At 48.4% G+C, this 21072-nt stretch overlaps 3 protein-coding genes across 3 annotated transcripts; 1 reads left to right on the top strand and 2 right to left on the bottom strand.

The window, feature by feature from the left end:
• Window positions 1-10522: 10522 nt before the first annotated feature.
• On the bottom strand, window positions 10523-11860 carry LOC127330592 (protein ALP1-like). Its single transcript, XM_051356752.1, has one exon. The coding sequence runs from the start codon at window positions 11858-11860 to the stop codon at window positions 10523-10525; it is 1338 nt and encodes a 445-aa protein (XP_051212712.1).
• A 2414-nt stretch (window positions 11861-14274) lies between these two features.
• On the top strand, window positions 14275-15649 carry LOC127330586 (BTB/POZ and MATH domain-containing protein 5-like). Its single transcript, XM_051356748.1, has 2 exons — window positions 14275-14286; window positions 15158-15649. The coding sequence occupies exons 1-2, from the start codon at window positions 14275-14277 to the stop codon at window positions 15647-15649; spliced, it is 504 nt and encodes a 167-aa protein (XP_051212708.1).
• A 1734-nt stretch (window positions 15650-17383) lies between these two features.
• Window positions 17384-19346, bottom strand: LOC127348074 (putative UDP-rhamnose:rhamnosyltransferase 1). The gene has a single exon (XM_051374179.1). The coding sequence runs from the start codon at window positions 19344-19346 to the stop codon at window positions 17946-17948; it is 1401 nt and encodes a 466-aa protein (XP_051230139.1). The 3' UTR covers window positions 17384-17945.
• Between the last annotated feature and the right edge of the window lie 1726 nt (window positions 19347-21072).

Genomic DNA, 21072 nt, shown 5'->3' with positions numbered 1-21072 from the left:
CACTTCGTCTCCTCTTCGGACTTCTGGAAGCTTCGTGGCAAAATAGGACCCTGGGCGTTGATTTCGTCCAATTCCGAGAATATTTCGTTACTAGGATTTCTGAAACCAAAAACAGCAGAAAACAAGCAATCGGCACTTCGGCATCTTGTTAATAGGTTAGTTCCAGAAAATGCACGAATATGACATAAAGTGTGCATAAAACATGTAGATAACATCAATAATGTGGCATGGAACATAAGAAATTATCGATACGTCGGAGACGTATCAGGGCCGGGCAGTCCGGTCCAGGGCCCGGTTAGACCGGGCCACAGACCGGACCAGCCGGTCCAAACCGGTCGACAGGCCGGACCCCGACCGGGGTCACTTTGTGTCGTCCAGGAGGTCATCCGGTTGGCGCCCGGTTGGCGCCCGGTTGACCGGTCGGCACGCCGGTTGTGAGGCCGGCTGACCGGGCGGCAGACCGGAACCGGCCGGCGCATGGGCCGGTCCGACCGGGTCCCTGACCGGATGAGCAGGAAAACATGTTTATACAAAAACTGTGATAACTAATGCTCCCGAACTCCGATTGACATGAAACCAATTTTGTTGAAAATATGGAGACTCCTCACAGAACATTTTTAGATGATTTTAGAGAGGGAGTCTCCCACCGTCAAGAAACGGTAAAGACGTCCAAACTCGAAAACGCAATAGAAGATGCATGCGGATTCCGCTTTCGATGAACTTGGGCTTGTTGTAAAGCTAGCAACAAGCTCAAGAACCTCACACAGAGAAACACCAAGAAGCAATAAGAATATGCAAATTATGCAAAGAATTGAGCTCCCTAAGACGATGTGATCAAGTTACTCAACCGAAAGCCCCTCTTAATAGTGCGGCTATCTATCCTATAATCCAGTCTCCCATCAACCACATTGAGACCGGTAAAAGGAAAACCTATCAAGGTCATACCTTTGCCTTGCGCATCCCGCTTGATCTTGATGATAACTCTTCAAGCTCTACACAAGCCGGAATGCCTCACTTGATCAATGTGCTTCGTGAAGACTCACAAATACTCCCCCATACACTATGATGGGAAAGCTCCATTGATGCACATCTTCACATGTCCATTATCACCAAATGGACGACAAACTTCAAGCATGTGATCCACTCAAGATGCTCATCTTGAACTTTCCCAACTCAACCTTGTATCTTCGCATACTCACATAAGATAGAGCATGGCTAATATTGAGTTCCACATAAGAACTCCATCTTCGTTTCTTCTTCTTGATCATATCACATATATATATCTACATACCGATGATCTTGATGCCAATACACAAGGTATACCTTTATCTTCATGGCATCCATACTTGAATCCAACACATGGAATACAAGTAGTACCTATGGAATATTCGTTCATATAAACTCAATGAAAACATTAGTCCATAGGGGTTGTCATTGATTACCAAAACCACACATAGGGGCAATATACCCTTACAAGAACCCGTATCCCCACCCCGTAAAATAGAATATCTATTGTACGGGGTGGGGATACGGGTTCTGCTAGCTCGGATGAGTTTTCGGCCGATGAAAACTGAATACAGGACCCTCTACTGCGTTTTAAGGGGCGAAAAAATACGGGGCATGTTAGACATGCTCTAAGGGTGGAGCTGGCCAGCTGATCATGTATAGAAACAAATCGCACATCCAGTGCCTTGCGAGCCACCCTTTCTCTGACAAAATGGTAATCCACCTCGATATGCTTTGTTCTAGCGTGGAAGATTGGATTAGCAGCTAGATATGTCGCACTGAGATTGTCACACCACAAGCTTGGGGCTCGCTTATGAAATATTCCAAGTTCCTTCAGCAAACTCTGAATCCACATGATCTCGGCAGTTGCATTTGCCACTGATTTATACTCGGCTTCAGTGCTTGATTGGGTTGTTTCCTTGAACTCCAGGAAACAAGGTTCGATCCAAGGAAGATTGCATGCCCACCTGTTGAGCGCCGATCATCTGAGCAGCCTATCCAGTCTGCATCTGCAAAACCTCTAAGGAACAAGGATGATGATTTCTGCATCAATAATCCGAATGTCTGCGTCTGTTAGAGATAGGCAAAATCCTTTTAACTGCAGTCCAGTGCATCTCAGTTGGAGCTGACAGAAACTAACAAACCTTGTTGACACTAAAGGAAATATCTGGGCGTGTCAATGTGAGGTATTGCAGCCCACCGACCACACTTCTATATTTTGTGCAGTCTTTAGGTGACAGTGATGTGCCATCTTGCCTGGAGAGCTTTTCTGTCGCAACCATCAGTGTGGACACTCCCTTTGCTTGTTGCAGATTTGTTCGTGACTGTAAATCTGCAATGTACTTGTTCTGTGCAAGAACTATACCATCTTTAGTGTGCTTTAGCTCGACACCAAGAAAATAGCTGAGGACACCGAGATCTTTGACATGAAATTCTGAGCGAAGCTGCCTGAGAAGCTGATCAGTTGCTGCAACTGTGGAGCTCACAACAATTATGTCGTCCACATAGACTAGCATGAAGATGGTGACTGCTGGAGTGTTTTAGATGAAGAGTGACACATCTGCTCTGGATGGCACGAATCCGAGCTCCTGAAGTTTGCCACTGAGATGAGCAAACCACGCCCTCGGCGTCTGCTTCAATCCATATAGTGACTTGGAGGGCTTGCAAACATGGTGAGCGTGCTGCCGATCAACAAAGCTAGCTAGGTGGCTGGACCATAAATACCTCCTCCTTGAGATAGCCGTGAAGAAAGGCGTTGTCGACTTCGAGTTGCTGCATGTGCCACCCCCGGGTCACAACAAGAGAGAGGAGACACGGATGGTGGTCAACGACCACGGGGCTGAAAGTGTCATCGTAATCGATGATGTGGCGTTGCTTGAAGCCTTTGGCGACGAGACGGGCCTTGTAGCGCTTGACGCTGCCGTCAGGGTTGTGCTTGATCTTGAAGACCCAACGGTTGTCGATGAGGTTGATGCCAGGAGGTGCAGGGACGAGACGCCATGTCTCGTTGCGATGAAGGGAAGCGAGCTCAGCATCCATGGCAGCCCGCTAGCGTGGATCATCCATCGCAGCAGCGACCGAGGCTGGCTCAAGGTCGGTAGAGCAGACGACAGTATACGTGACAGTGCCGTCTGTGCGCTGCTTCGGCTGCGTGAGTCCGGCGTGAAGAAGCGTCCGCATGGGATGCGCGGGAGGATCGTGATGTGCATTTGCATGTGGTGGTGACGGAGGTGGCGTGGGCTGCTGGGCCGAGCCAGTCAAGGGTGACGTGGAACTGCTGGACGCGGAGGGCGACACGGAGTCGTGGCCGCCGTTGGCCATCGAGGAGGAGGCTGCAGGGGATGCGGATCCGAGCCCAGAGTCCGAATGCAGGGGACTCGACTCGGAGTCGGATTCGCCTGCATGGTGATCGACGTGATTGTCGTGGCCTGCATCGGGAGCACCTGCGAGCGAAATAAAAATGGGAACATGCATAGTTTGCACATTTATCATAAGATCATTAGCACTATAAACACCACTGCCAGAGGGAGAAGACCGGGAGAAAGGAAACATGTCTTCGTCAAAGATGACGCTGCGTGAGATGTAAACACGGCCGGTGGCTACGTCAAGACAGTTGTATCCCTTGTGATGATTACCGTAGCCGATGAAAACACATTCTTTGGAGCGATAGGTGAGCTTTTTGGCATTGCAAGGTCGAAGAAGAGGCCAACAAGCACATCCGAAGGTTTTCAAAAGATCATAATTTGGTTTTGCTTTGTCTCCAAGAAGGCGTTCAAGAGGAGTGGCATTATCAATGACATGTGTGGGCATTCTATTAATAAGATGAACGGCTGTGGCAAAGGCCTCGTCCCAAAATTTCAAGGGCATGGAAGAATGGGCAAGAAGTGCAAGACTTGTTTCTAAAATGTGCCTGTGTTTTCGTTCGGCTGATCTGTTTTGTTGGTGTGTGTGTGGGCAAGAAATATAGTGGATGATGCCATTATTCAGAAAATATTTGTGAAGACGACGATATTCCCCACCCCAATCAGATTGAACACCTTTAATTTTGGTATTGAGAAGAAGTTTGGAAACGAAGAAAAGTGTGTTCAACATATGATTTGGCATGAAGGAAATATGTCCAAGTGAATTTTGTGAAATCATCAATGAAACTCACGTAGTATTTGAAACCACCAACAGACGAAATTGCAGGACCCCAAACATCGGTATAAATGAGCTCTAAAGGAGTTGTGGAAATATGATTCGAAATAGGAAAAGGAAGTTGATGGCTCTTGGCCATTTGGCAAGCATTGCACACATGTGCATGCGCTGATTTATTACAAAACGGGAGATAGTTTAGTCTCAAAATTGAATTAACTACTTGCAAAGATGGATGACCTAATCGCCGATGCCATTGCTCCTTACTAGTCGTGGCCGAGGAAGCCGATAACATGACACACTTGCCGGCATTTATTCCTGGAGGATGAGCTGGATAGAGCCCAGGGTGATCACACCTTGCCTTGGAGCACCCTTTTTCTCGATGCGAGATCCTTAACAGCACAATGGAATGGAAGAGTTTGTGAGCAGAAAAGGAGATTTTTCTTGATGTTAGGAACATGGAGGATGTTGCGAAAAGCAAGAGGTTGGGCAGCAATATTTAAAGTACCATGACCAACGTGAGAAATATGCAAACCTGCACCATTGCCGACGTGGACGCGCTCGTTGCCATTGTAGACCTCCCTTACAGCAAGACGGTCGAGGTCGGTGGTGATGTGGTCGGTTGCCCCCGTGTCCAGGTACCAGGCGGGGTCGACATTGACGTTGTAGCCGGCATGGGGAAGCTGGGCGGCAGGCTCATCGTCGTTGTAGGTTGTAGCGGTTGTAACACCGCACGGCGCTGTGACCAGCCTTGTGGCAGATCTGGCACAGCTGGCGCGCTCCTCCTGGCGCGTTCTGCCCACCAGGCGGAGCCTGGCCACGTCCTTGAGGCGGTGCACTGCGGCCAAAACCGCCGTGTCCACGGCCTTGGCCGCCATGTCCACGGCCTCCGCCATGGTGCTGTCCATCGTGCTAGCGGCCTCCACCGCCCTGGCGCCCGACGAAGTTGGCGGCGTGACCGCTAGGGCCGAGCTAGATCTCGGCGTCGTGCTGCTCGTGACAATGCTCGAAGGCGAGGAGGTGGGAGTATACCTCGTCAAGGGTGATGTCGTCGGTGCGCGTGGTGAGGGAGGTGACCAACAGGTCGTAGTTGGGCCCGAGTCCAGCGAGGATGTAGGAGATGGTCTCCTCCTCGCGCAGAGGCTTGCCGATGGCAGCCAGGGTGTCCGCCAGGCTCTTCATGTGGCGGAAGTAGTTAGACACCGGGGTGCCCTTCTTCTTGGCGGCGGTGAGTTGGGTACGGATCTGGATGATCTGAGCCTTGGACCTGGAGGCGAACATGCTCTCCAGCACGATCCACGCATCGTGCGTGGTGACCGCCCCCATGATGGTGGCGAGGAGTGAGGACCTCCTCAATGACGGTGGCGAAGAAGCCGCTCAGAACCGTCTAATCACGGACGTACCAGGTTGCGTAGTCCGGATTGGTGATCTTGGCTGTGACCGCATCGGCACCAGTGCCATTGGTCTGCTCGATTGTGTCGGCAGGGGCTTTGGTGGTTCCATCGACATGGCCAAGGAGATGGGGGTGGTTACGGAGGTGGGTGATCATCTGCACGCGCCACAACATGTAGTTGCCATGGTTGAGCCGCACCGTGACAGAGGAGGTGACTGCCATGAGGTGGCAGCGGAAGTGGAGGAAGAAGACATGAGCCGATGTGGCTCTGATACCATGTAAATGGAACTAGAGAGAGAAGAGAGAGGCGGAAGGCGATGACCTCAAGGGGCCGATCGCATCATGTATATATAGGAGGCCGGTGGCCTAGGGTTTTACACAAGATTTACATCTAACAAACTAACAACTCGTGTGCCTATCTTATCTCTATTAACAACGTGACTAAACCTTCTAGAACCTGTATCCTAGCTGTCGAACACTTCGGGAAATCTCTCGGCTGCCATGACCCGCGAAGACTTTGAGAATCTGAAAACAAGCTGCCCTTCGCTTGTCAATGAGCTGATTGACAGGTGCTGCATCGACACATTGTAGTCCATTGGTTGATGCTTATTATGATTTGCTAGCAATGGTGGCGCATGGGTGGTTATGGTTTCTAGCTACATTGTTGTCATGACTAAGTAAAAGTACTCTGATCCATGGTTTAAATTTAGACCCATTGCATTAACTAGTTCTCTTGGTATGCACTCATTTCGTCGAACTTGCAGTTCATCCTGGATTTAGTGGCCTTGTGAATTATCAGGTACCTTTGCTGATTGAATCATTTGTCGTGCAAGTTTTGTGGCTTTCTGAAACGCATGGAAGTTTCTCAACTTATCTCTCTCCCTAGGGCATGTCAAAAAAGTTTGTCTCTGTTTTTTCACTTTATCAGTATTGTACTTCACGCATATCTACAACTGTAACTGTTAATCTAACAAATACTCTTATTGGCAGTTAGTTTGATGCAGTCGTTCCTTCCATCTCCACTAGGTCTGCAAGTTCTATTTTTTGTTGCCTTCTTCTCTGCGTCACAAGTTGTAGCGGAGAAAATTAGTGAAGAGATCTTATTATCCTACTGCTCAACATAAACCACATCCCCCTCCCTGTCTGAATCCTAACTTGCCAGAATTCGCCGCACCGCCTCAACCCAACCATAATCTGAGGCAACATCAACAGCTTAAAATTCGAGTACCCTGAATCCAAATAGCAGTAGAGTATCAGTTAGCAACCTTATATGTCTTAATCCTTGCCCTTTTACCTTCAAAAGAAACCTAAAGTCTACCCATATGACTGTTTTCACCAGTCAAGTTTCTTAGTTTCTCTGTTTGGAGTTTCTTTTTCTCTCCCGTTTGTCCAGTGAAAGCTCATGTAACTTACTTTGCTATGTTATACAAACAAGAGGCACGCAATCTGTAGTTTGCACACTATACGTAAAATAATCTCCATGACCATTCTACCAAAAAGTTTCTTTCTTAACCTTATATTTTCTCTCCATTATGTTGTGGTTAATACGAAGAGAAGCATGTTGATGGTGTCAATTGCTGTAATCATAGCTATTTTTCTGTGTTAACTATATTGTTTGCCTATAACTTGGCAAAGTTTAACTCTGGATAGTTAGTGTGCTCCTCTTCGGAAAGAAAAACGATGTGGTCAGTTTGAGGGTCAGTTTGTTAATTAGTACGTTGTTTACAGCCCGGGTTCAGTGGAAAGAATCCTAGCTATATGGTACTGCAACTCCCAGTCCGAATGGTAAATTGCCAGAATCCGTTGCCCCATCTCAAGCATGCTTCTTTGGGCAAAATCAACAGTGAAATTTTTTGGTACCCTGATTCTAATTTAGTAGACTATCACTAGTTGTTGTTATTAGTAGTATGCATTTCTTCTAAACCAGTAGTATGCATGCTCTGTTGATTCAGAAATGGCACCATTCCATGGTTTTAGTTTATACTATGGCATACATTAGTTCTATTGGTATATATAACTACCACATGGCTTTATCTACCATAATTTATTCAATTTAGTGCCATTAGTATTATGCATAACATTTTGCTTCATAAAAGTTACTGTGTTCTACGGTTTTAGTTTGGACCAATAGCAGAAACTAGTTCTCTTGGTGTGTGCTACATCTATCATAATTTCACTGGATCACTCACTGAATGTGTGCAACAATGCACTGAACGTTCGCAACATTATCTAGTAGTCCAGAACTAATGACATTCTTAATTATCAGGTAACAATGCATCCACACACCGTAGTCCATTGGTTGATGCTTATTATGATTTCCTGGCAATGGTGGCACATGGATGGTTATGGTTTCTAGCTACATTAATGTCATGAGTCGACTAAGTAAAAGTACTCTGATCTATGGTTTTAATTTAGACTCATTGCATTAACTAGTTCTCTTCGTATGCACTCATTTCGTTGATGTGTGCTACCTTGCAATTCATCCTGGACTTAGTGGCCTTTGTGAATTATCAGGTACCTTTGCTGATTGAATTTCAATTTGTTATGCAAGTTCTATGGCTTTCTGAAACGCATGTCAGTTTCTTAACATATCTCTCCCCATTGCATGTCAAAAAAGTTTGTCTCCGTTTTTTTTTTCACTTTATCAGTATTGTGCTTCACGTACATCTACAACTGTAACTGTTTGTTTTTTCGAATCTACAACTGTAACTGTTAATCCAACAAATACTTTTCTGACAGTTAGTTTGATGGTGTTGTTTCTTCCATCTTCACTAGGCCTGCAAGTTCTATTTTTTGTTACCTTCTGCTGCGTCACAAGTTGTAGTGGAGAAAATCATTGAGGAGACCTTATTATCCTACTGCCCAACATAAACCACAGCCCCCTCCTTGTCTGAATGCTAACTTGCGGAATTCGCCGCAGCGCCTCAACTCAACCATGAATCTGAGGCAATGTCAACGGCTTAAAATTCGAGTACCCTGAATCCAAATAGTAGCAGAGTATCAGTTAGCAACCTTATATGTCTTAATCCTTGCGCTTTTACCTTAAAAAGAAAGCTAAAGTCTCCCATATGATTGTTTTCACCAGTCAAGTTTCTTTGTTTCTCTGTTTGGATTTTCTTTCTCTCCCCCCTTGTGCCCAGTGAAAGCTCCTATAGCTTATTACCTCCATTCCGAAATTTAAGTCTTTTTAGAAAGCAAAATTAACTTCCTAAGAAGGCATATATTTTGGAATGGGGGTAGTACTTTGCTATGTTATATAAAGAAGAGGCACGCAATTTGCAGTTTGTGCACTATCCATAAAAAATCTTCATCACCATTCTACCAAAAAGTTTTTTTCTTAACCTTATATTTGCTCAAGCATGTTGATGGTGTCAGTTGGTGTAATCATAGCTTTTTTCTGTGTTAACTATGTTTTTTGCCTATAAATTTGGCAAAGGTTACGTCATTTAGAGGCAACTAAGCTATGTATTAGTGCTACAGTATATATGATTATATGAACAGTATGGATTTCTCCCAGGCATATATGATTATATGTATTAGTGCTACACTAAGCCATTGTTGCCACTGTATAAAGCCGGGAAGTGGTGAAAGGGCCACATCTCAACCTAGTTTTACAGATTTCTTCCAGGCATCTCACCCATGGAGTCCGGTGATCTTGCTCTCACGCACGCGGAGGTGGAGGCGCTCAGCGCCTCAAACTACCCCTGTCCGTCGGGGTTCATATGCCCCCGGGCTGGCGTCTGAGCGCCGGTGTCGTGCCAGTCTCCCTCGGCCCCCAAGGTGCAGCTCGGTGTGCGGCCATCACTCACCACTACTACGTCGAGCTCACCCCGAGCAGCGCATGGATCCCCGCTGGAATCCCGACAACGCCACAACTTGGGACGTCTTCTCCGCCAATCGCCGGGATATGGAGCTTGCCAGGTACAAGAGGGACAGGCCTCCTCCTGTGGACAACAACGAGGCCGGACGGCGGCTATGGTGGGGCAGCCGGACTCTCGAGGGAGTGATGAACCACATTTTGGCGGGCGACTACTCCCGCCTGCGATACCCTCACTTCCAGCCGCTGAAGAAGGGTGGCAGCCCGGATGCCATATCCTCCCACACAGCTGGGGGAGCCGGAGGAGGGACCGGAGTGGAAGGCGCCGATGGAGTACGCCATGGTCGCCAACGACTTGAGGTGCCCCGGCGACCCGAAAGATTTCCCGGGCCAACGCGTGGCCATCCGCGCCTCTCTGAAACCGCCACTGCCGTCACCGGTGGAGGCTGGCCGGTCCTGGTGGGTGAAGGAGGAACATGCCTACCGTGCACGCCGTGGCAGCGACGGCCTACGTTGTAGTCGTTGCGGCCATCTGTCCCCGCATCGACCACCACCGCCACCTCGTAGGTTCAAGCCGGGCTCGGCAATCGACAACGATGGCTCCTTCGACGACGGCGACTACGAGTATATGTACTATAGACCTAGATATGAGTATGAATAGTCTTTTATTTATTAATGGAATAAAAATTATTTTATTGAAAATGTGTATACTTCGTATGGGGGTGAGGGCTAGGGGCCGGTCCACCCCCATTTTTTGTAAGAGCATGTCTAATGGAACCCTTAAACCCTTATAGCTACAAGGGTCGAGAATTGGCAAAATTGGAGAGGTTGGAGGTGTGAAAAACATGAGGCATTTAGTGGAACCCTTAAACCCTTAAATTTTAAGGGTTGAGTCAAATAGTGGAACCCTCAAACCCTTAAAATTTTAAGGGTTTGAGGGTTCCACTATTTGACTCAACCCTCAAACCCTCAAACCCTCATCACAGTTTTATATCACAAATATCACAAATATCACCATAAACATCAAACAATAATCATTCTAGTTATTATTACAACATCAAATAGTACTCTCAAGCACAAGATAATCATTCCAAATATTACAACAATGTTTTTGGCAAAATAAAAAAATTGTTCGAAGCAAATAGGACATAGCAAAGTGAAACAAAGACACATCATGAGCCTTGGCGCCGCCCATCCAACTGCCAATGGTGCTCTACAAGATCATCCCGGAGTTGACAATGAGTGTTTGCATTCTCAATCGCACGGTGTGCTTCAAGAAAAGCTTCTACGCGATTGGGGTTCCTTTCTGGTTGCACACGGGTGCCAACATTGTCATAGAAGCAAGGGAGGTTTAACCCTCTCTCATCCTCTATGATCATGTTGTGTAGAATCACACATGTCATGATGTCCTGCAAGGTCTTCTTGTCCCAAAAACGAGCTGGACCCCGGACTATGGCAAACCTTGCTTGCAAAATACCGAAAGCTCTCTCAATATCTTTGCGGGCTGCCTCTTGTGCCCTTGTGAAATGAGCTTGTTTTTTTGTTAGGGGCACACCATTTTTCTCCTTGATGGACTTCACAAGAGTTGCCCACTCGGGATAAATGCCATCGGTGAGATAGTATCCCATTGAGTACTCATGGTTCATGACCTTGTAGTTGCAAGTTGGAGCATCTCCAGAAACTAATCTTGCAAACAAAGGAGATCTATTGAGCACGTTGATATCATTGAGTGTACCTGGCAAACCGAAAAATGCATGCCAAATCCATGTGTCCTCCGATGACACGGCCTCAAGCACAATGGTTGCATCCTTGTTTTTTCCACAATACATTCCATGCCATGATTTGGGGCAATTTTTCCATGTCCAATGCATGCAATCAAGACTACCAAGCATCCCCGGCCATCCCCTTTTTTCATTCATCTCCATTAACCTCTTTGTATCTTCCTCGTTGGGTGCCCGAAGATACAAATCACCATACAACCGGATGACCAACTTTGCAAACCTACGGACGGAATCCGTGGTTGTTTGTACACCAATGCGAAGATACTCGTCGGTATAGTCCGCGGGTACGCCATAGGCGAGCACACGCATTGCCGCCGATATCTTTTGATAAGCACTAAACCCCCATTGACCGGAGGCGGACCTACGACGCTTGAAGTAATCCGAGGCGGCCTCACAATCATTAACAATCTTCACAAACAAACTACGGCGCATTCGGTACCTTCTCCGGAAGAGGCGAGGTGGGTATGTAGGATGCTCCTTCGCGAAGTAGTCTCGCATCAGTTGCTCGTGCCCGAGACCACGGTTGCGGTTAATGTACTCTCGCCCCATCACCGATCCTCTCCTATGATCCAACAGCTTTGCGCGGTCTTCGATCTCTTGGACGTCGACGAGGAGGCTCATCATCTCCACGTCATCGTCTTGAAGCAACTCCTCAATGTCCGAATCGTCCGACGAAGACCAACCGGACTCGGAGGACAACGACATGGAGTCGTCGGAGTTCATCTCCATCTACAACAAATTACCATATTTGCATCAAAATATAAATTTTGTGCCTATTTTTCTCATCAATAGTATGAACAAAATTTACAAAAAAAGGGGGAAGAAAATACCTTCGGCGGCGTCGGGCGGCGTCGGGGGAGAAGGCTGGGGGCGGGCCGAGCGGCGGTGGCGGGAGGTCGGGGGCGAGCGGCGGCGGCGGGGAGGTCAGCGGCGGCTCGATGCAGAGGAGGGAGGAGGCCGGGGCGGGCCGAGCGGCGCGGGAGGGAGGAGGAGGAGGAGCTCGGGCGGAGGAGGAGGAGGAGGAGGAGCTCGGGCGGAGGAGGAGGAGGCGGCGGAGGCCGGAGCCGGGGGCGGCGCAGTGAGGTCGCGGCGGCGGGGCGGGCTCGATGCGAGGAGGAGGAGGAGGCGGCGGAGGCCGGAAAAGGTCCCGGCGAGGGAGGAGGAGGTGGGGGTGCTCGATCCGGTGGCGTCGGCGGCCGGCGAGGGAGGGGCCGGGCGGCGGCGGCGCGGCGCGGTGTGGAGGTGAGCTCGGGGAGGGAGGAGGAGCCGAATCGCTTCCCGCGTCCGTTGTGAACGTGTAGGGGTCGGAGCACGGGTCGGGGCCTCCAACCCTTACCTGTACAGGTCCGGGCACGGATTGGAGCCTCGACCTCTAAATTTTTTAGGGATTTAGGGATTTTGGGTTCCACTATATAAGCATTTGAACCCTTAAACCGTAAAAAAACGGTTGTATACGGATTTAAGGTTCCATTAGACATGCTCTAACGGCTTTGCGGGCGTTGACGACGGCTCACTCGCATCTCTGATTCGCGCCTCCGTCGTGCATCCGCGCCGTGGTGGCGACCGAGGCCGGGCCGCCGCGTGCGCCCTGCCGCCGTCCGCGCCGTGGCGACGACCGAGGCCGGGCCGCCGCGTGCGCCCTGCCGCCGTCCGCGCCGTGGCGACGACCGAGGCCGGGCCGCCGCGTGCGCCCTTGCCGTCCGAGCCGTGGCGGTGACTGATGCCCTGCGCCCCTTCGTCCAACTCCGTTGGCAGGTATAACATCAGGCTCTTACACCGCCACTCTGCACCTCCTATTCTTGTCCTGCAATTTGTTAATTATGATCCCAAAACTGTATATCGCCAAGACCCCAAATTAGTTTAGATACCAATTCGATGGAATTCTTTCTCGATTAATTTCCCACTGGATGGAGAGGAACATACAAAAGGATGATACTGTAGTAGACTAGTACTAAGCATCGATAGGAACATACAAAAGGATGACAGTAGCCTAGTACCAAGCACATATTCAGAACACGAGTCTGAATTTTTTTAGCTCCGGCGTGGCTAGAGTCGGAGGAGTGGGCGTGGAGGCGTTTTCCGCCACTCCAGCAGCCGGAGCACCAGAATCCGGTGTTTTCCTCCACTCCAGCGGCTGGAGCACCTGGATCCGGGTCTCCCTCTACTCTGCACGGCCGATGCTGACTGTCCAGCTAGTCAATTCCTCACGTCCAGATCTGGTAGCTCGCAATTTGTTCCTTGTGTTTATGTTGTCTGGGTACATGATTTTTGCCCCTAATTCTTTTTGTCCGATACTCGTGTTCTCCAATTTTGCCATCTGCATTCTTCTTCAACACTTTCATCTCAGATCTGAAATTTCTTCTTCATGTAAATAGTAATTGGTAGGATTAACTTTCAGTCATCAAAACTTCAGTTTTATTTACTATTGGTCTTATACAGAAAACCACTTCATTGCTGATCTCAGCACTAGTGATTTCCCGCAGTGAAGGATTTTCCGCTAACCTAATGATAATCGCACCGTTGTAATTTTACAATGTGTATTGGACATTGCATCGCATATGTTAAATACATATATATTTGAATTATCGATCGTTGCTTCTAATTTTTAGGACTCCGCTGATTCTTTCCAAAACATAAAATCTATGCACGAGAGTTTAAACTGATTTTGTTTTGACGAGCATGGATTTTTGTCCTGTAAAAGATATTGCATGAATCTGGAGTGCTAAAAACGAATCTGGCGATTGTTGTATTTGTTTGCGTTTTGTTATGCTGAAGATTTCATTCTGCAAATCATTTTTTCTGCTGATTTTGTGTGTGCTTGTGTTGATGAGTTTGCAAATTTCTGTCAACATCATGTAGTAGTCAAATTATACTCGTTCAAAATGTGGCTGAGATATTTTATGTTTGGACTGCTAATGGCAAACCAGTAATTAAATGAGAATCGGAAGAGAGATAGCGAAGTGGCAGGTGCATTGAAGAATCACATGGCCGTGTCACCGGCTTTAAGTGGCACAGGGACCTTTCAAAATAAACAAGCTCGTAAATAGCAAGATATATAGGAAGTACTATACATTGTAAATACACTCAGTAGGTATCTCCTTTTCATCAATCTCATGGCACATGGGTGATCCGGATAACGAGCCATGTGTAGCTCGGTCTGCATTTGAGGTTTTCACGTTGTTGTCATTGACTCATTAGTAGTGTGCATGCCCTCTTGTTTCAGCAATGTTACTCTGATCCATGGTTTTAATTTAGACTCTTGTCTAGTTCTCTTGGTATGCACTCATTTCGTTGAATGTGTGCAACCTTGCAATTCAACCTGGATTCAGTGGCATTGTAAAATAAGCCTTATTCATTTCGTCAAAAGTGTGCAACCTTCCAACTCAACCTTATCAGGTACCTTTGCTGATTGAATTTCCATTTATCCTGCAAGTTCTCTGGCTCTCTGAAACACATGTCAGTTTTCTAAATTTATCTCTCTCCAGGGCATGTCAAAACTAAATTGTGTCCTTTTCACTTATATCAGTATCATACATCTTGCATATCTATAACTGTAACTGTTAATCCAGCAAACACTATCTATAACTGTAACTGTTAATCCAGCAAACACTTTTACTGCCAAGTAGTTTGATGGACGTTAGTCATTTTCTCTCCGCACATGCTGTTGGTAGCTAGCATGTGTGCTGTTGCGCGCGTGCGGCGGGAGGCAGGCCACTCATGAGCACATCTACCCACCTACCACTATCTCTTCTTTTTAATTCACCATCTAACATCTAAACACTCTATCTCCTATCTCCTTTGTTATTTGCTCCCGGCATATGCTATTGTGATTACTACAATACGTAGCTAGCATGTGTGGTGTTGGTAGTATTTGGAGAGTTGCCGGTGGAGTTGCTCTAAGAACAGATCCGAACCTTTCCCATATTGGAAACATTTCTCTTACCCCCTTTTCCCGTCCTTGCCTTCTCGATTTCTTCCTCCTAAACAAACCCCAACTCCATATCCATTCGCCCTGCTCCCACTTAGCACCACACGGCAAGCGGTAGTGATCAACCTTCGCCGGAGAGACCAGGTTGGCCATGTCATCCCACCACCTCCAAGATTGCCGCGGACACGGCGAGCGGGCAGCACATCCTCAAGATCGAGGGCTACTCCGGCACCAAGTTCCTCTCCAATGGGTGCTCCATCAAGTCTCCCCCTTTCACCGCTGCTGGCCACCGCTGGAGCATCGAATACTACCCGAGCGGTAAAGATCGGGTCTACAAGGCTTGCATCTCTCTCTACCTCGTCCTGGAGGAGGACGTGACCAGGCCGGTGAAGGCGCTGGTCCAGTTCGGGTTTGCGGCGGAGGAGCGTCGCCACCTCGTGCCGTTCTTCCCCAAGAAGAGCAAGACGCCAGCGCCGCTGTTCAAGTCAGGCGAGCTGGATTTCTTCAGCCATGGCGCCAAGGGATGCGACAAGTTCATTGAGAGGAGTGCCCTGGAGAAATCGAAGAATCTGAGGGACGATTCTTACTGACAGTTAGTAACTGTTAATCGAACAAATATTTTTACTGACAGTTAGTTTGATGCAGTCGTTTCTTCCATCTCCACTAGGCCTGCAAGTTCTGTTTTTTGTTGCCTTCTGCTCCGCTTCACAAGTTGTAGTGGAGAAAATTATTGAAGAGATCTTATTATCCTACTGCCCAACATAAACCACAGTCCCCTCCCTGTCTGAATCCTAACTTGCGGAATTCACCGCAGCGCCTAAACTCAACGATGGATCTGAGGCAACATCAACGGCTTAAAATTCGAGTACCCTGAATCCAAATAGTAGCAGAGTATCAGTTAGCAACCTTATATGTCTTAATCCTTGCGCTTTTACCTTAAAACGAAAGCTAAAGTCTCCCCATATGATTGTTTTCACCAGTCAAGTTTCTTTGTTTATCTGTTTGGATTTTCTTTCTCTCTCCCCTTGTGCCCAGTGAAAGCTCCTGTAGCTTATTACCTCCATTCAAAAATTTAAGCCTTTTTAGAAAGCAAAATTATATTTGCTCAAACATGTTGATGGTGTCAATTGGTGTAATCATAACTTTTTCTATGTTGACTATGCTGTTTGCCTATAAATTTGGCAAAGGTTACGTAATTTAGAGGCAACTAAGCTATGTAGTGCTATATATGAACAGTATGGATAGCATGATATGGGCAGTTTCTGGCTGCGTGCATCAATGAATGTAGAGTTCGTGGGCTCCTTTTCGGAAAAAAATGATGTGGGCAGATTGAGGGTCAGTTTGTTAATTAGTACGTTGTTTTCAGCCCGGGTTCAGTGGAAAGAATCCAAGCTATGCTACTGCCACTCCCAGTCTGAATGGCAAATTGCCAGAATCAGTTGCTCCATCCCAAGCATGCTTCATGGGGGAAAATCAGCACTTAGAAATTTTGGTACCCTGATTCTAATTTAGTAGCAGACTATCACTAGTCGTTGTTATTAATAGTATGCAATTCTTCAAAATCAGTAGTATGCATGCTCTGTTGTTTCAGAAATGGCACTATTCCATGGTTTTAGTTTATACATATGGCATACATTAGTTCTATTGGTATATATAACTTCCACATGGTGATATCTACCATTATTTATTCAATTTAGTGCCATTAGTATTATGCATGCCCTTTTGTTTCATAAATGTTACTATGTTCCACAGTTTTAGTTTCTACCACTAGCAGAAACTAGTTTTGTTGGTATATGCTACATCTATAATAATTTAACTGGATATTCACTGAATGTGTGCAACAATGCACTGAACGTTTGCAACATTACACTGAATATTCGCAACATTTCATGGTAGTCCAGAGCTAATGGCACTCTCAGTTTTCAAGTAACAATGCTGAGTGAATCTCCATTGGTCCTTTAAATTCTGTGGCTTCCAATTGTCTTTTTTCCCGTGAATAAACAGTTTTGGACGAAACGAATAGTGCAGGGTAGTTTTTCTTAACTTATCTCCTTACTAGGAGGTGTCAAAATGTTCTCTAGTCCATTTTCACGTTTTCATGCTACTTCATTGCATATCTAACTGTGGAGAAAGAAATACTTTGGTTGCCAGGTAGTTGGATGAAATATTACTAGTTCCTTGCATGTCCAGTATGCCCTAAAGTTTTCTTCTTGTTGGCTTTTCCCCTGTGCCAGAAATAAAATTACACACGTTGTCAGAATGGAATAGAACTAATGGAGATATCTTATTACAACTGATCCTACTGCCCAACCTAAACCACGGCTCTTAAGTTGCTGGAATTCGCCTCCACATTTCAAGCATGTTAATTGTGATAAATTTCAGTGCCCTTGATTTAAGAGTTGAATACCCTGAATTTGAGATTTGAGTAGCAGAGTATTAGTTACCAATCTCCTCTTGTTAATCTTTGCCCTTTTACCTTAAGAGAAAAATAGCTTTACCCCTTCTAGGAAATAGCTAAATCCTCCTCATCACAGGCAGCTCAGAGTTGTTTGTTAACCTGATACTTGCTGCTCCTTTATTTTGCGCTCTTGTGGCTGATGATGCTCTCACTGCCTTCTCTCTCTTAGTTTGATGAGGAAGGCTCTTTCTGAAATTTTGTGGTTGTGAATACTTTTCTAGCTTGTGAATCTTCCATTTGACCCTGCTGCTTGAGCTGGTCTGTTGGGAAAAGAGTTAATTAAACCACACTGCTGGGGCTAGAGAGCGTAACAAAGTGCTTTGGAAGAGAATGGATGTTGTTCACCATGTAGAAGGAAAATACACACATGATTTCAGTCGATGAAGGAAGTTTCACACATGTAATTGAGATGAGATCACCATCATCGATCATAGGTAAGCTCTGAGTTGCTCTACAAATTCCTCGACGTATCTCTCCTGGCGTTCCTTATCGGCCACGACCCCCTGCATCCTCCGTGCACCCGCCACGAACCCCTCCCTGGCCTCTCCGTCCAGCATGACGGCCCGGACCGCGGCGGCGACGCTGTGGCGGTCGAACGACCCGTCGTCCTCGTCCCTCGCCACCTGCAGCCCCGCCTTCTTCGCCTCCATCTGGCGCGCGTTCGGACCTTGGTCGCCGAAGATGGGCAGCATCACGAGCGGGTGCCCGAATAGCAGCCCCTCGATCAGCGAGTTCCGGCCGCAGTGCGTCAGGAACCCGCCCACGGCGGCGTGCGCCAGGATGCTCAGCTGGGGAACCCACCCCATGGTCACCAGCCCGGTGCTGCGGTCCTGGAAACCTGAAGGGAGGGGGTCGGCGTCGTGGACGACGGTGGCGCTAGTGGGTTTTCGAAGTGCCCAGAGGAAGCGTACCCCGGCGAGCTCCAGCCCGAGTGCCAGCTCGTGCACCTGCTCCACGCTCAGCGGCACCTCGCTACCCAGAGCCACGTACACCACGGAGCCCGGCGGCTGCGCATCCAGCCATCGCAGGGTGGTGTCGTCCTCTGATGATCCGGGGGCGCGGCGCCGGCCTCCGTCGGGCGACGGCGGCAGGAGCCCGAGTGGCAGCACAGGTTTTCCGAGGAGCGGCGCCACCAGCTTGAACGTCTCGGGCTCCCACTCGACGCAGCTCCGGATGGCCAGGACCATGCACTTGTCTAGAGCCAGGAACCAGCGGTCGGCGACGGACATGCCCGACGCGCACTGGTCGGCGTAAGCCGTTGACACAGCCTCCCGCTCGTAGCACGGTACGGCGAGGCGCGCAGCCTCAGCCGCGGCATGCTCTTCGAGTACGGAGGCAGCGGCCGAGGCTGATGGTGGCTGATGGGGAGCAGCGGCGAGCATGGTGGCGGTGGGGAGGAGTATCGCGCACGGCACGTCGTGGGCGACAGCGGCCGCGGAGGCCCAGTGGTGGAAGCAGTCAGCGATGATCCAGTGCGGCCTCTTGCTGGCGTCGGCGCACGCCGAGGCGAGGAAGTCCGCGAAGGGCGCGGCGAGGCCGTCGAAGGCCTCCCAGTGGAGCTCCCGCTTCTCGTCGGGGACGTCATTGGTGGACTCGGCTCCCTCGGGAAGGCCCTCGACGCGGGGCAGCGGGATCGCCACCAGGTCGACATCCTTGCGCGGCGGCGGGAGGCGGGCGAGGTTGCGCGGCGTGGAGACGAAGGACACGCGGTGACCGCGCGACGCCAGGCGCTCGGCCAGCTCCAGGTACGGGAGCAGGTGGCCGAAGGCTAGCCACGGGCAGATCACGATGTTCAGAGGCTCAGTCGTACTTGAGGACCCGGCGTCCATTGCCAAGCTAGGCTGATGAGGAGCTCGACGAAGCTTGGTGTGGCAGCTTGGTGGTGCTCAGTGCTCTGCTCACGCTGCCGATGGCAACGAGTTTAATTTATCACCACGCCATATGCAGTATGATGGTACCATTTCGTAGAAAATTATATACGTACTACTTGTGATGGTAACATGATACTAACCCTCAGTTGAAAAACCTTAGATTAAGTAACACTTAACACTATCAATCATGCTCGAAAATATATAGAAATGGCAACTAACTTTGTGACTCAAACATCTGAATGGACTGAATACACACGGTAGTCATAGATTGGTTCCTGGGCATACAAAATTTGTCCTGGCCGGCCTGGCTATATATGTTTGTATTTTGAAATCAAAGGCTGTACTGCTGACAATTAGTATGAAAAAGATTGGCGGCGAATTTATTTTCCCCACGGGCTACCCACGCCTTGCAGTGTAGCCTTAAACTAACCTGAGCGATGTTTGGAAAAGGTTGTCAATTCGTGATTCAGCAATCCGCATCCGACTGATCGATCATCGTTGATTCGTTATAGCTTTGCTCCATCGTCCTCGTCCCGGACAGGACACTGTGAGCGGGGACCTGCTCCTCGGCATCGCCTGTGGCATGAATATTCAGGTTGCACTCATTCAAGCATCGGATTTGTATCATCAGAACATTCAGATATTGCACGAGATTCCTCGAGGTTGTCAATACTAGATCAAAGTTTTCTAAACATAAGGCTTGAAAGCGCAACTTTAAATTAACAAAGCCATCAACCGGTATGACGATAGCACCAACATAATTTTTTTTTAAAACAACACAACGAGCTGTTGGGATACCAGCTTACAAGGCAGCATAGGAAGCAACAAAGAAGAAGAAAAACAAAGCTACACTACACTACACTACACTAGCTACACTAGGCAGAGAGCTTGAGCTTGTCGATGGAAGCGCAATCCCCTGTTGCAAGGGCATGGCGCCGAAGCTGACCCGAACCAACATACCTCTCATATCAAATCAGAGCGCACTCATGATTGGCAAAGCGTAGTTGTCTTCATGCCTCGAGATACTGAAGGAGCATGCCTCGAGATACTGAAGGAGGAGGGCTAGATGGAGATGCCTCCAAGAAGGAGAGTAGCGCCCAAGGGCGTCGTCATCACCCGCACCGGCGGAGGCCTTGCATAGCTTTCTCCCTAGCCCAATCACCAGCCTAAAGACACAACCTTGACACTTATCCAACGGCACATTGAACCCACGGCCTAAGGAAGAAATCATCGGCATCGCCTGTGGCATGACGGCTGCCTAAGAAATCACCCCTGGGTATCTAGGAGGCCGCCCAAACCGGAAAGTTCACCGTGTAAAAGTAGACATGGATGCAATGACGACGACAAGCTCAAACAAGGTGAGGAGGATGTGCCTAAAGACGATGAAGAGAACGTTGCCCCACCGGAGAAGCGCACAAGTTGAACATGGAGACGTGATCCAGCTACCAGAAAGGAGTAGCATTTGGTGGCGCCTCCAAGAAGAACCACGGCGTCGAGGACATCGTCGTCACCCGCATTGGCCAAGGCCTTGCACGGCTTTCGCCGATGCCCCATCCAAAACCCAAAGCCAGCCACCGCCATGAGATCGTGGAGGGAGAGCAGAGCCGACAACACCGTCAACACAACCACGATTATTGCCAGCCCAAGGGGACTAGGTGACCAAGACCCCGGTCATCTGTGTCAA

The sequence above is a fragment of the Lolium perenne genome, chromosome 1 (genome assembly GCF_019359855.2).
Source record: "Lolium perenne isolate Kyuss_39 chromosome 1, Kyuss_2.0, whole genome shotgun sequence".
NCBI lineage: Eukaryota > Viridiplantae > Streptophyta > Magnoliopsida > Poales > Poaceae > Lolium > Lolium perenne.
The sequence above is the reverse complement of the archived record's forward strand: the minus strand, read 5'-3'. Positions and strand labels throughout refer to the sequence as shown.

Excerpts from the sequence above, each read along its gene's own strand:
- LOC127330592 (XM_051356752.1), bottom strand. The coding sequence starts at position 11,860 with ATGGAGATGAACTCCGACGACTCCATGTCGTTGTCCTCCGAGTCCGGT.
- LOC127348074 (XM_051374179.1), bottom strand. The coding sequence starts at position 19,346 with ATGGACGCCGGGTCCTCAAGTACGACTGAGCCTCTGAACATCGTGATC.